This window comes from Jaculus jaculus, chromosome 10 (genome assembly GCF_020740685.1).
Source record: "Jaculus jaculus isolate mJacJac1 chromosome 10, mJacJac1.mat.Y.cur, whole genome shotgun sequence".
Classification (NCBI taxonomy): domain Eukaryota; kingdom Metazoa; phylum Chordata; class Mammalia; order Rodentia; family Dipodidae; genus Jaculus; species Jaculus jaculus.
Window position 1 is genome coordinate 113,102,344 of NC_059111.1, and position 13,950 is coordinate 113,116,293.

Below are 13,950 nucleotides of genomic sequence, written 5' to 3' on the forward strand. Positions count from 1 at the left end.
GCACACAAGAGCCCTGGAGAATGCTTCTCTCTCTACTCTGGCCACAGGTGCTCACTCAACCTAAAGCTATGCACAACAGCTAGCCACTCTGTGTAAAGGAAATTTTATTTCTACAATAAACTAGATGGTTCAATTCTGTTGAATTTGTTATCACAAATTTGTTTATTACAATGTTTAAATAATTATCTACAAAAAGAAGCCAAAACTGAGAACTGTGTAAATGTGGAATATCATAGTGGTTTTCCACTAAGACTCCAGAGATAAATAAACAATATGGGTCCCAGAAGGGAGGAGAATCTGAAGGACAACTCATTTTGTGTGTTTGTTTGTTTGTTTTGTTTATCAAGGTAGGGTCTTGCTCTATCCCAGGCTGACCTTGACCTCGCAATGATCCTTCTACTTCTGCCTCCCAAATGCTGGGATTACAGGCATGCATCACCATGCCCAGTCGACAATTCGAGGCAAGCCCAACAGAGACAGAGAGTGAGCGCACACTCAGCTGCTACACTAGAACTCCAGATGCATGTGCAACCCTCCCCCTCAATTGAATGACAATTCTTAAACCAACCTGTAGGTAAAGGCTGGTCAACATGATTCTAACAGAGGCTAGTTTTTAACTCTCTTTCTGTGGAGACCAGAACCTTCAAAAAAGAACAGATTTTCAAAGAAATGGGTAAAACTTGTCAACTTACCCCTCCTGACAACTTAATCACCCTGACCTTGGAGCTGACATGTGGCCCATCTCCACCACCTCCACTGTTGGCCCGGTGCATGACAGTTCTCTTCACGCCAGGCTTGGTGTCCTGAGGCCGGCCTTGTGGGGATGGTGGGGACTCCTCCACACCTACAGGTGTGACCTGGAGGACTTTGTGCTGCGGCGGAGTTGGACTCTGAGGTACCGTTCTGCCCTGCCTCAAGTGCCTCAGTGGCTTTAGTGGCTGCCCTTGGTAGGGCATGCTGGCACCAGGCGGAACAAAGTTGAAAGTTCTAGGCTGCACGTGTCCCACTGTGACGTCCTGGTTTTTAACAAGAAGCCTGGCTCTCACGTTTTGCCGGCACTGAGCCCCTGGAAAGGGTAACAGTGGGTCGCCGTTGGTGGGGGACGGCGTAGCCGCTACTTCCTCTTGCTCCACTGTGGTCTGTGGGCCGCAGAGCCGCTGCTGCTGCTGCTGCTGCTGCTGCTGCCGCTGCGCAAGTCTTTCCAGCAGCTCCCGCTTTCTGGCACCGGCCTGCTGCTGCCGACGAAGCTCCTTCTGCTTCAGGATTTCTTCCCTTAGGCGCTTCTGCTCTTCTATCTTCAAACGATATAACCTAGTTTCCTCATCTTCATCAGGAAACTGAAATGGAAAACAGTTTACATTGCTTTATATGGCAAGGTGACCATTTCAATCTATTTTTACAAACTAGGCACATGAATTTTCCCCCAAAACTTTCAATTTAGTATTGAAAGAAGGCATTAAAAATCTGCTTAAAGACTAAGTATAATTCCTTCCTCTAGGGAGGGGAAAATTACACAGACAAAGCTCATTTGGAAAATCTTATCAGAATATTAAAAATGAAATAATATACATTTCAACTCATTTACAAGTTTGAAACCAATTAAACTATTCATTTAAGATATCAAAATATGTTTCAAATAGGAATGGCAACAGCAGGGAGGCCCCACTGTCACATGAGTTTTATCTGGCTCTTCTCTGACAAACCAACAAAAGGTGGGGTGTAAATGACCTGAAAGGCCCTGATTAGAACTATTGATTTTTCCTACAGAGTTTTCAGCCTGATCTCAAACTCATTTGTCACAGAATAATTGGTTGTAATGAACAGCACAAGTCAATCTTTCTGACCTTGAACTCATGCACCCTCCTCAGAATCAAAATGCTGCCAATTGCAGTATTAGAATAATAATGGCATGTAAGGAATGCCTTCTATAGCCCAACCCAAAACTAGTGTGAAAGTCTATCAAAAAATTAATGAAGTTTCAGAATTTTTAGGAAAAGTACCCAGTAAAATTTTGTCATCTATAAAAATCACTTATTCAAAGATCCTTTACCAAAAAATCTTGATTTAATCTATTTAGAATTCACCTACTTACAAATCTCACCTATTCTGCATAAATCCAAAGCATGGAAACAAAAACACTAGCTGAAGAGAGTCAGCTGGTAACCCTGGCTGCTCAGCCCACAGGTAATTCTGATCTGCTTACTGCCAAATCCTAGGACAGATTTCAGACAGAAAATGTGATGGCGGGGGCCGGGGGAACTGTTACCCCAGTGGGCACACTGAGCTCGAAGCCACTGCACTAAAGACAATCCAACAGCAGGGATGTGGGCAGCATGCAGACAAACAAAGAGCTGCAGACGTACTGAAGAGAACCCCAGAAGCACAGGAGTCATTATGATTCATTAGCAATTTTCCCAAACAATCAGAAAGGGTTAAAGTATGTTTTAGGAATACAGATAGAAATACTTTATCCACTATTTGTATCATTACTAACTGGGTGAATTTAAGACTGTAAACCACATTTAGCCAAGCAAAAGAGACAGACTTCAAAGAATAACCTTGGTTCCATTATACAGAAACACTTTTTAAAAACATACGACATCTGGGCTGGAGAGATGGCTTAGCAGTTAAGGCACTTGCCTGCAAAGCCAGAAGACCCAGGTTTGATTCCCCAGTACCCACATAAAGCCAGATGTACAAGGTGGTGTATGCATCTGGAGTTCACTTGCAGCAGCTAGAGGCTCTGGCACACCCATTCTATCTGCCCCTCTCTCTTAAATAAAACATATATATCTTTTAAATACATCCAACTTGCAAAGCATGGCAACTTGCAAACGTGCACTTCACTCAAGTATCTGCTTATAGAAATTACACAGAATTCTCCAGAAGCCTAGTGCAATTCTTATGAAATGAGTAAAAGTGGCTATTCATCTGCTTAAAGGTCCCATTCTTTGTATTATGCAACCACTGTTACTATGTAATAACTATGTATGTGGTTTACCATTTGTGAACCAGACCAGAGGTATATAAACTAAAGGTACTACCAAAATTTTAGCCCTTTTTTTGGGGGGGGGGGATGGGAGTACTAGTGAGGCCTCATGCAAGCTAGACAAATGCTCTACCACTGAGCTATACCTCTAGTCTTTTATCACTTTTTATTTTGAGCAAGGATTGCACTGCCCAGACTGGCACTGATCTTCAAAGCCTTTGCTAAGATCTCTTACAAACTGCAAGAGGACATTAGCAGCTCCATGTCTCTGCTATTCTGTGTGGTTATTGGAAAAGGTGGTTGTACGATCAAGGAACTAGGGATGAGTACAAGGGGCCCAGGTTGAGGTAGCAGGAATATGCTCACAAAGTCAAGCGAGCGGGCCATCACCACTGCTGGCATTCCACAGCCCAGTCCTGCACTGAGTGTATCAAACAGACCTTCATGGTCATGATGTAGACTCTCTCCCAGTCCCTCTCCACCCAAGGGTAAGTCAATCCTACACTGGTCTCAGCCCTTGAGATCTCCAGTCCCCTTTGCAGGTGGTTAGCTGACTAAGACCCACCAGTGTCAATGCGGAGTCTGTCTCATTTTCATATAATGCCTGGTAACATCAGATTCCATAGCACTAAAACTGGTTCTGCTGAGGTGAAAGCCTACTGGGCAAGGTTTGGCAACATCTGTACCAACTACGTCTCATGAACTCACCATTTCAAATAATTTCACTTCACCAGATGTCTGGGGATCAGATTAAAATTGCAAACCCAGGGCTTGGGAGATCACTCAATGGTTAAGGCACTTGTCTGTGAAGCCAAAGGACCCAGGTTCGATTCCCTAGGACCCATATAAGCCAGATGCAAAGTGGCACATCCATCTGGAGTTCATTTGCAGCAGCTGGATGCCCTGATGCACCCATTCTCTATCTCCCTACCTCTTTCCCAGCCAGGCATGGTGGCACATGCCTTTAATCCCAGCACTTGGGAGGCAGAGGTAGAAGGATTACCATGAGTTCAAGGCCATCCTGCAACTACATAGTGAATTCCAGGTAAGCCTAGGCTACAGTGAAACCCTCCTGAAAAAGGAAAAAAAAAAAAAAAAAGCAAACCCAGTTGAAGGGCCTACTGATAGGCAGTTACCATTATTGAATGTGCTGCAAGCATTGGCCTGGATCAACAGTTAGTCAATGCCAGGCTTTCCTTGGAGAAAGGTGGGATGGAGAGCAGCTAGAACAGTGTATGTAAATTCACCCACAATCCCTTTTCTACTGCTCACAGCCACGACCCATGATGCATCTATCTGTGTAGTTTCTCAGCAGACAGTGGTCTGTGCATTTTATCATGCGCTCCAGACTCAATGTGTTTTAACCCCTTTCTCTGTTCAGCTAAGATCCCCTCTTCTTTTTTTGCTCATAAATTTTTGTTTTCATGGAAGCGAAAGGGTAGAATATTGATACATTTCAGCTTAGTTCTGTTAATGTAAAGAATTTTTCAAAAACAATTAAAAGATGGGCTGGAGATTTTATTTTGCTAAAACAAATGCACACTGATTAAAAAATGGTTAAGTGGCGCTAGGTGTGGTGGTGCATGCATTTAATGCCAGCACTTGGGAGGCAGAGTAGGAAGACTGCAAGATTTCCATGAGCGTGAGGCCACCCTGATAATACACTGTGAAGTCCAGGTCAGCCTGAGCTAGAAGAGCAAGACACTACCTCAAAAAACCGCAAGGGGAAAAAAAAGTGCTAACTGTTTTTTCTATAAAGTTAAAGGATTACTAAATTCTTATCTGAGGACGTATTTCATGCCATCATTCTATTAAGAAACATAATCATTCGTTACATCAATACATCGAAATATTACATTTTAATCATTGTATTTTAGTGATATTCATGTACCTTCCTCTATGTACTGTTATGTGACTAGGTCTCAGGTACATGCCCTACCTTATTTCATCCTTTGTTAATAAAAAAAAATGAGGTCTTCATTTGTTATTTATACTTACAACATTGCACACATATTTCAAAATTACCCAGTACCTATATTCAAATCAAAGCAAACCTTTCAAAATCTTGAAGACCAACAGATAAGAGTGGTCAGATCTAGGAGTCCATACTGTGAACCCAGAAAGTCATATAAACTCAGTAAGTGCCTTCTGGGGGCTAGCAGACAACAGTGCACAGCCTTAGCAAGCTTGGCTCTGTAAGGTTTTACTGGATACAGGAACATCCACTGTGAGAACTACCTATGAACTGCCTCGTGAAACAAAAGCAGAGCAGGGTAATTAGTAATTAGGGGGTTTGAACTCTGAAGTTTAAAATGCAGAACTTTTGGGCCCTTTAAAAGAAAATAATTGTTAATTGTGGGGTATGCTGGTTCTATGAGATACAGGTATACAAATATAAACAGATAATATAAGCCAATGATAATATATGTTATGAACAGGGCTAGTAGAGGCTAAAAGGAAAAGAAAAGCCAAGGATTGTATGACTGCTCCCCAGGAAAGTGCAATGTAAGGTGACCTACTGCACATGGTATTTTCAGTCAGGAAGAGGTCTTACCTCTGGTTCTGGTTTTGCTTCTTCCTTCGGCTGAGTCCCGGGGCTCGTGGGCTTAATCTTCGCATCAGTCTTTCCCTGTGTGCCTCTGGGAGCTGCCGTGGCGCTGGCGGCTGGGGACGCACTGACGCCGGGCTTCACCTGAGCTGCTGGCGTGGAGGAGCAGCGACTGCTACTCATCTCTATAACGTGTGATGGTGCGATGGGCAGCTCACGCAAATTACTGTTCCTAGGAGCAGTGGGCTGCATCTGCTGAAGGGGACGCTTGGTGACATTCTGAGATGCTGCATTCTAACCCCAAAAGAGAGAAGATCTAATCAGAATGGGAACATTGCAGAAAGAGTGTAACAGCGCACACTGAGTATCAGTAAGTCAGACCATGCTCGTCAGTAGCTGACTTCTCCTTTGGAGGCAGATACTCTTCTCCTTGGCAACTGCATTTTTATGCATAGATGCTGACACTGAGGACTCTGACTGATTAGAAAAGTCATATCAGGTAATTATTCTGTTGAATTTGTGTGTGTGTGTGTGTGTGTGTGTGTGTGTGTGTGTGTATGCAGATGCATATGCATACAGCGCACGTATGTGCAAACAGAGTGCCCTCCTCTGTTGTGACTCTGCACGCTTCCCTAAGACAAGAGTCTCTCTCAACCTGGAGCTGCCATTTTCAGTCAGCCAGGCTGACCAGCAAGCCCCAACGATTTTCTGCTCTGGGTTCTCCAAAGGACTGGGGTTACAGGTATGTGTGGCCATGTCCAGCATTTTTCTTTTTAAACTATGGGTGTTGGAGATCACTCTCAGGGCAGACCAGGTTCTTGTGTGCATGTGGCAAGTACCCTACCTGACCCAATGATCCAACTGCATTTTTACTAACTCACCTAAAGTTAAAGTGGAATGGGAGAATTTTCAACAGATACAATACAGTTCTATTTGAGGAAAAATTCTTAGTAGCTTTTACCCTGAGGATGCCTGGGAGAGACCGAAGACATAAAGGGGTCAGGTGTCTGAGATAGCAGTCCTGAGCTTCATCCAGGTCCTACAGTCAACCTCCAAAGACACCAGGCTCCTGAGAGCTGTGTTCCATTATCTAACAGTGGCATAAGTTCCAGAGCTCCCTACAAATCCCTTTTCTATTGCTTATAATCTTCAAGTCACATTACTAAAGACATAGGACAGAATATAACTGAATATTAGTTAGCCAAACTGTATTTTTCTTGAAATGGAAGTTCCGTTAGTTGATTAAGGAAAGACAAGGCAATGACTGCTCCCTTTTATTTTCACACCAACATATCATTTTCCGGCTCCTGACCATGAATGGCAAGCCACGCATTTGCTGATGGCATGTGAAAATTTAACCCTACAAATGAATTTAGGCTAATTTCCCAGAGCACAATGTAAGGTCTATGAAAACAGGAACCTGTGTCTTCTGTTCTTTGCTGTATTCTCAGAAACTCAATGTATGCCTGATAACGGAACAGTCAGTAAATTAACACACTCATTCTGAGCAAAAAGACATGGAGATAATCCATGTATCAAAACCTGGGCAAGGGCTGGAGAGATATGGCGTAGCAGTTAACCCTCTTGCCTGAGAAGCTTAAGAAACCATGTTCAAATCTCCAGGTCCCCCATAAGCCAGACACACAATGATACAAGTGTGCACAGTTGCACATGTGCACAAGAGGGGCACACATGTCTGGAGTGCACTTGCAGCTGTTAAAGGTTCTGACGCACCCATTTTCTGTCTCTAAATAAATAAATAGTAAATACCTAAGCCAGGGGTGGAGAGATGACTTAGTGCTTACTTACATTGCTTGCCTACAACATCTAAGGACCTAGGTTCAATTCCCCAGGACCCACATAAGACATATGTACATGGTAGCACTGGTGTGTAGAGTTTGTTCACTACCCTGGCATGCTCATTTTTTCACCCCCCCCCCCCCCAATAAATAAGTAATTTTTAAAAACTTAGGGCCAGAGAGAAGGCTTAGTGGTTAAGGGGCTTGCCTACAAAACCAAAAGGACTCAGGTTCGATTCCCCAGGACCCATGTAAGCCAGATGCCCAAGGTGGCGCCTGTGTCTGGAATTCATTTGCAGCAGCTGAAAGCCCTCGCGTGCCTAATCTTTTTCTTTCTAAATCTCTATTTGCCTCTTTCTCCCTCAAGTAAATAAATATATTTTTTTAATTAAAATAAGAGAGATGGAGAGATGGCTTAGCAGTTAAGGCGCTTGTCTGTGAAGTCTAAGGACCCATGTTCAATTCCCCAGATCCAACGTATGCCAGATGCAAAAAGGTGAGGCAAGTACAAGGTTGCACATGCCCACTAGGTGGCTCAAGTGTGTGGAGTTCAATTGCAGTAACTGAGGCTCTGACATGACAATTCTCTCTCACTCTCTCAAAAACAGGAGTTGTAATTGTGAACTCTAATTATTAGTAATAATAATATGGGGAGGTAATATGATGGAGAATGGAATTTCATAGGGGAAAGTGTAGGAGGGGAGGGAGGGAATTTCCATGGGATATTTTTTATAATCATGGAAAATGCTAATAAAAATTAAAAATAATAATAATAACCTAAGCCACCTACATAGTTGCAATGACTACCAGCAGTACTTTCTAAAGTTATGTGTCTGCTAATTAGTGTAATTAGTATCCACTACTACAGAAATACCTATATACATGAAAAATGAAGTGCCTTTAAGGCATGAAAGTCCAAGTCTTTAATTTCTAAAGTCAAAAACTACTTTGCAAGCCGGGCGTGGTGGCGCACGCCTTTAATCCCAGCACTCAGGAGGTAGGAGGATTGCCTTGAGTTCGAGGCCACCCTGATACTTCATAGTGAATTCCAGGTCAGCCTAGGCTAGAGTGAGACCCTACCTCGCAAAACCAACAACAACAACAAAAAATTATGCTTCTCAAATTCTGTAGGTTAAAAGACAGCCCAGGAACCCAGAAAAAAAACAGCAATACTCACATGTCGTAGCCCCTGGCGTGGGGTGCACTGCATCCGACTACTGTTGGGCTGGGCCTGAGCAGTCTGCACGTGTGGCCTGAACTGAGGCTGAGACATGGGCATCAGAGGAGGGGGAGGAGCAGACAGGTGGTGGTGATGCTGGTGCTGCTGTGGAGGCTGGTGCTGGGGGGGAGGCTGGTGCTGCGGGGGAGGCTGGTGTGGGGGCTGCAGTGGCGGCTGGAGAGGGGGCTGGTGCTGATGGTGCTGCGGTTGGTGCTGATGGTGTTGGGGCTGCTGCTGGGGCTGTTGAGGCTGTGGCTGTGGCTGATGAGGAGGTGGCAAGGGAGGATGCAAGGGCCCCTTCCAGTCCAAAAGAGAGAAACAATGGTTTGCAAATAGATGTAACTTGGCAGATTCCAATTCCATGTTTTCCTTAAAGACTTGCATATGAGAAGAAACTTTACATGGCACAACTTTACTTTTGCTTTGCTAATGAAGGTTACTAACAGGGTGACACACGCAGCAGGTCAGCAGCACTACTGCAGTTCTGCTTCCAGCTTCTACCCAGTAGGAATCTACTGGTAGGAAGTAACTCAGTGCACCCTACATGCGCCACCTCTGCAACAGTACAAAGGTAACCTTCTAGGCAAGTGCTAAGGATGCAGTTATGACAACTCAAAACTCCTTTAACTTATCTATATTCTAACAGTTCTGCAATGGGAATTAATTTTACTTTTTATGAAATGAAAAGATGAGGACTTTCACTCTTGCATTTCTATAGGGCTGATTTAAGTGTACTACTGCTATGCATCTTTATTCCGGAGACAGCAGCTCCTAAGTGTTGAGCTTACTTGCATCAGCTGCCATGCCTGGCTCTAATGCTATATATCCTAACAGTGAGGTTAAAATACAAGAAAAAATATACTGGGTACAGAAGAAGTCACAAAAACTCTCAAGTTGGACCAAGAATACAGCTACCAGCAGAGGGCGCACCAGTGTGTCAAATGCTGCGTGAGGAACAGCACACTCCCTCCCTTCCTAGTGTAGGAACATGAGATGGCAGTGCTTGACTCACATGGGGACGCCTTCACCTTCTGAGATAGCTTACAAAGATGAGCAAGTGCATTAGTAAAGCATGCCCTAATATGATTAGCAATACATCCTATTAAAATTTCTGAGTGACATTTTTCAGCTCCCTAAATCACATTTTCCATCTTCCATAGTATTAAGGAGATAAATGATGACAAAGTTGGGTGCAATAAACAGTATGTTTAAAATTATTACTCTTATCCTTCAAATAACCACAAACTAGTACACTTTTATGAAAATCTGAAACTTCTCTGTCACATAACACAAAGGCTCAGTACCACATGTATGTTTTCCTTTAGGCCTGGCTCACTGCATACCTGCAGGTTAGGCTGGGCATGTGTGGGCAAAAACGGCTGTCCTGGACTGGGCAGGAACGGCTGTCTGGGAGGAATGAAAGGCCGAGCAGTTGCTGACCCTGGCTGGCTAAAGTGCAGTAACCCCACTGGACCAGGGGGCTGCAGGGCTGGTCTTACAGGCCTCTCTCTTGGGAACACTGGTTGCTGTCCTTGCTGATTAAATGCTGGTCCAGGCTGAGTGAACGGTAAGGAACTCTGAGCAGGGACAGGGTGGCTGCTGTTCAGAAGAGTGGGAGGCGGCGGCGGTGGAGGGGGACTTCGCTGCTCCAAGAAAAGATGGCTGGGGAACCTTGGTTCACCTGAAACTGAACAGTAAAATATTATCATCAAGTTAGAAACAAGCAGTTCTGGGAAATATCCTCAACATATTATAGATAGAATTCTTGATTTTGCCTTCTAGAGACTTTCTAGCTCATTTTCTGAAAAAAAGATCCTCCTTTGTGTGTGAGTTTCACAGTTCAAATGCCAACACTGTTTAATGTTGTCTCATGCCAGCATCTGAAAAGACTGGCAGAACTGCTACGGTACAAAGACCCATTACTGAAAAATCTCTTGTTGGGAGCTCAGCTCTGCTGCAACAATCACTGTGCAGGGCCACCATTTAAATTGCCTCTGCCACCTCCTTCTGTGCCCATCACTCCTTCATGTACCTCCCAAAAAGAAAGGGTCTCGATCCTGAGGTGGGGGTGGGGCTCTCCACTGGTCCTGGAGAGGAAGTCGTGGTGGCTGGCTAAAACTGTTGGGAACAGGTCCAGGTGTATGCTGTGGAAATTCCGGAGGGCCCTAAGGAACAATAATGGAAAAACAAAATGAAACACAGAAAAATTATCCTTAGTTTTCAGTAATTTGCATGATACAAAGTTTTCCTCTGAAAAGATCAAGTACCTTATATCCTATGGTCAAGCCCACTGCTCTGTCTCTATAAATGAATATAGGTATGTACAGATATATAAGTATCAAACCAATATCCACATAAAAATATGTTACAGAAAAATTTTTCATAATGAAACAGTCAAGTACTAACATGCAGCATCAAGAAATTAATTCAGGTGCCGGGCATGGTGGCGCATGCCTTTAATCCCAGCACTCTGGAGGCAGAGGTAGGAGGATTGCCGTGAGTTTGAGGCCACTCTGAGAATACACAGTAAATTACAGGTCAGCCTGAGTTATAGTGAGACCCTACCTTGAAAAACAAAAACAAAATACAAAAAACAACAAAAGAAAGAAAGAAATTAATTCACGCTTTAAAGGATTAGCGGTTAAGACGCTTGCCTGCAAAGCCAAAGGACCCAGGTTCAATTCCCCAAGACCCATGTAAGCCACATGCACAAGATGTTGTATGCATCTGGAGGCCCCTGGTGTGCCCATCCCCCCCGAAATAAATAAAAAGGAAAAAAAAAGAAATTAATTCAATATGCCACACCCTCAGAGCACCAAAAGAACACTCTTCTAAGTGATGCTCACTGCACTCCACGCAGCTGCTGGCTTCATCGTCATTCACCAGAACACTAATGATTGCTTTAGGCATTCATGACGTTTATCTTCCCATAGATGCTACTCTCTGTACCTACGTAACACAGCTGAAAGCTACAGGTATGAAGCTGGTGTACTTCAAAAAAGATATTCCAGGGCTGGAGAGATGGCTTAGCGGTTAAGCGCTTGCCTGTGAAGCCTAAGGACTCTGGTTCGAGGCTCCATTCCCCAGGACCCACGTTAGCCAGATGCACAAGGGGGTGCGCGCGTCTGGAGTTCGTTTGCAGGGGCTGGAGGCCCTGGAGCGCCCATTCTCCCTCTCTCTCTCTCTCTCTCTCTGCCTCTTTCTCTGTCTATCGCTCTCAAATAAATAAATAAAAATTAAAAAAAAATTAAAAAAAAAAAGATATTCCATTTGTACCCCAACAAAATCAACAACCTTTAACATAGCAGAAAAATTTAGACATCACATTACTATAAGTGAAATGGTATAGCTGACTCCTTTGGGTTTCAATAAAGAAAGCTGGGCTGGAGAGATGGCTTAGTGGTTAAGGTGCTTGACTGTGAAGCCTAAGGACTCATGTTCTATCCTCCATGTAAGCCAGACACACAAGGAGATGCCAGCACGCAAAGTCACTCATGTGCAGAAGATGGCACACACGTCTGGAGTTCAATTTCAGTGGCTGGAAGCCCTGGTGTGCCAATTCTCTCCAACAAAAAATAATAAAAAACAAAAAACAAGCTTAAAGTCTGGCTAGTATATAAGCTCCATGAGAGAATGCTTGCCTAAGCATGTGTAATAACCTAGGCTCAATACCTAGCAACACACACATACACACACACACACAGAAACAGACAGACAGACTTTTCACTATGTTACTAGAATTATAGTCATAGAGACCAAGGAAAACTGCTTCAGTTTTCAGTTGACCATTCAAATATTAAAATTAAAAAAAACTCCCCCTCCCACTGTGTGTGTACGTACATATGCCAGGGTCCTTTGCTGCTGCACATGAATGGTCATCAAACTTTGAAAGGGTGGCTAGGTAAATAAACTCAAGCTGACAGGCTTTGTAATCAAGTGCCATTAACAACTGAGCAATCTCCCCAGCTCACAGAAACATTAAAACCACATTTACTTTAATATTTTATTTTTATTTATTTGACAGAGAAAGAGGAGGAGTGAGTGGCCTCCAGTCACTGCAGACAAACTCCAGATGCATGTGCCCCCTTCTGTACCTGGCTAATGTGGGTCCTGAGGAATCAAACCTGGGTCCTTTGACTTTGCAGGCAAACACCTTAACCACTAAGCAACCCCTCCAGCCCCACATTTACTTTAAAATCAACAGTACCTGAGGCTTAGCAGTTGAGGTATTTGCTTGGAAAGCCTAAGGATCCAAGTTCGATTCCCCAACACCCACGTAAGCCAGATGCACAAGGCGGCGCATGCATCTGGAGTCTGTCTGCAGCAGCTGAAGGCCTTGGCACCCCCAGTCTCATTCTCATTCTCTCCAGCCCCATATCCCTCTTCTTCCCTTCTTCCCTCTCAAATAAATAAATAAAAATATTTTAAAAGCAACAGTATGTAAAGAAATCTTACTCCCCCCAAAATAACAATTCTCAACTGCACTACAACAGCACTACAACTGACACATCTCTAATGTGCACACACCTTTAATCCTAGCACTGGGGAGGTTGAGACAGGAGGATCCACGTGAGTTCAAGGATAACCTGGCCTATACAGTTCCAGATCAGCCTGGGCTAGAGTGACAGCATGCCTTAAAAAAAAAAAAAAAAGAGAGAGAGGTGTGGTGACGCACACCTTAATTCCAGCACTCAGGAAGCAAAGGTAGGAGGATCATTATGAGTTCAAGGCCAGCCTGAGACAACATAGTGAATTCCAGATTAGCCTGAGCTAGAGCTAGATCCTACCTTGGAAAAACAGAAAGAGTAAGAGAGAGAGAAAGAAGGAAGAAGAGGAGACAGGGAGCAAGGAGGAAGAGGGAAGAAAGAAGCAGAGATAATAAAAAGGAGTGCTGTGGGCTCAGTCTCAAATAGAGCCTTGAAAGCATGGCCTCTAAGGCTCAGGAAGCCTCACCAAAGAGGAGACAGAAAAGAATATAGAGGGAGGAGGCTGGGTAAGAGGCCTTTTTGAATGACATGCCCTTTACATTTAGGATGTACAGCAGCTATGGTTTCCTGCATAAGACTGAGTCTGTCACGGCTTCACCATGGATGGGGAAATGATATGGAAGACTCCACACCTCCCGGAGTAGCTAATGGTACCTAATGATTGCTGGGAGAGTGGAATCAGGTCCACCCATGGTATAGGCACTGCTACACTGCCCATGACATGGTAAACAACCTTCCACCCATGTCTATGCATCAACTCTAATTTAACTCAATGGGTTAAAAAAAGAAGAAAGGACATAAAAGATGGGGATTCATGGGGAAGAAGAGTACTCATAGGATGGGAAAAAGAGTAATTGGGGAAATGAAAATATATTATATACATCTATGAAAATGTCAAATATGGAAAA

The 13,950-nt window shown here is 43.8% G+C and overlaps 1 protein-coding gene across 3 annotated transcripts in view; it reads right to left on the reverse strand.

Moving 5' to 3' along the window:
* Rbm33 (RNA binding motif protein 33) overlaps nt 1-13,950 on the reverse strand; it is a 101,787-nt gene that overhangs the window by 19,854 nt on the left and 67,983 nt on the right. For all 3 annotated transcript variants that reach the window (XM_045160118.1, XM_045160117.1, XM_045160116.1), the window contains exons 10-14: nt 10,588-10,720; nt 9,899-10,242; nt 8,514-8,852; nt 5,544-5,831; nt 693-1,337 (exon numbers count right to left, since the gene is read on the reverse strand). In XM_045160118.1, the coding sequence (XP_045016053.1) occupies nt 693-1,337; nt 5,544-5,831; nt 8,514-8,852; nt 9,899-10,242; nt 10,588-10,720 (1,749 nt within the window). The remainder of the gene's footprint in view (nt 1-692; nt 1,338-5,543; nt 5,832-8,513; nt 8,853-9,898; nt 10,243-10,587; nt 10,721-13,950) is intronic.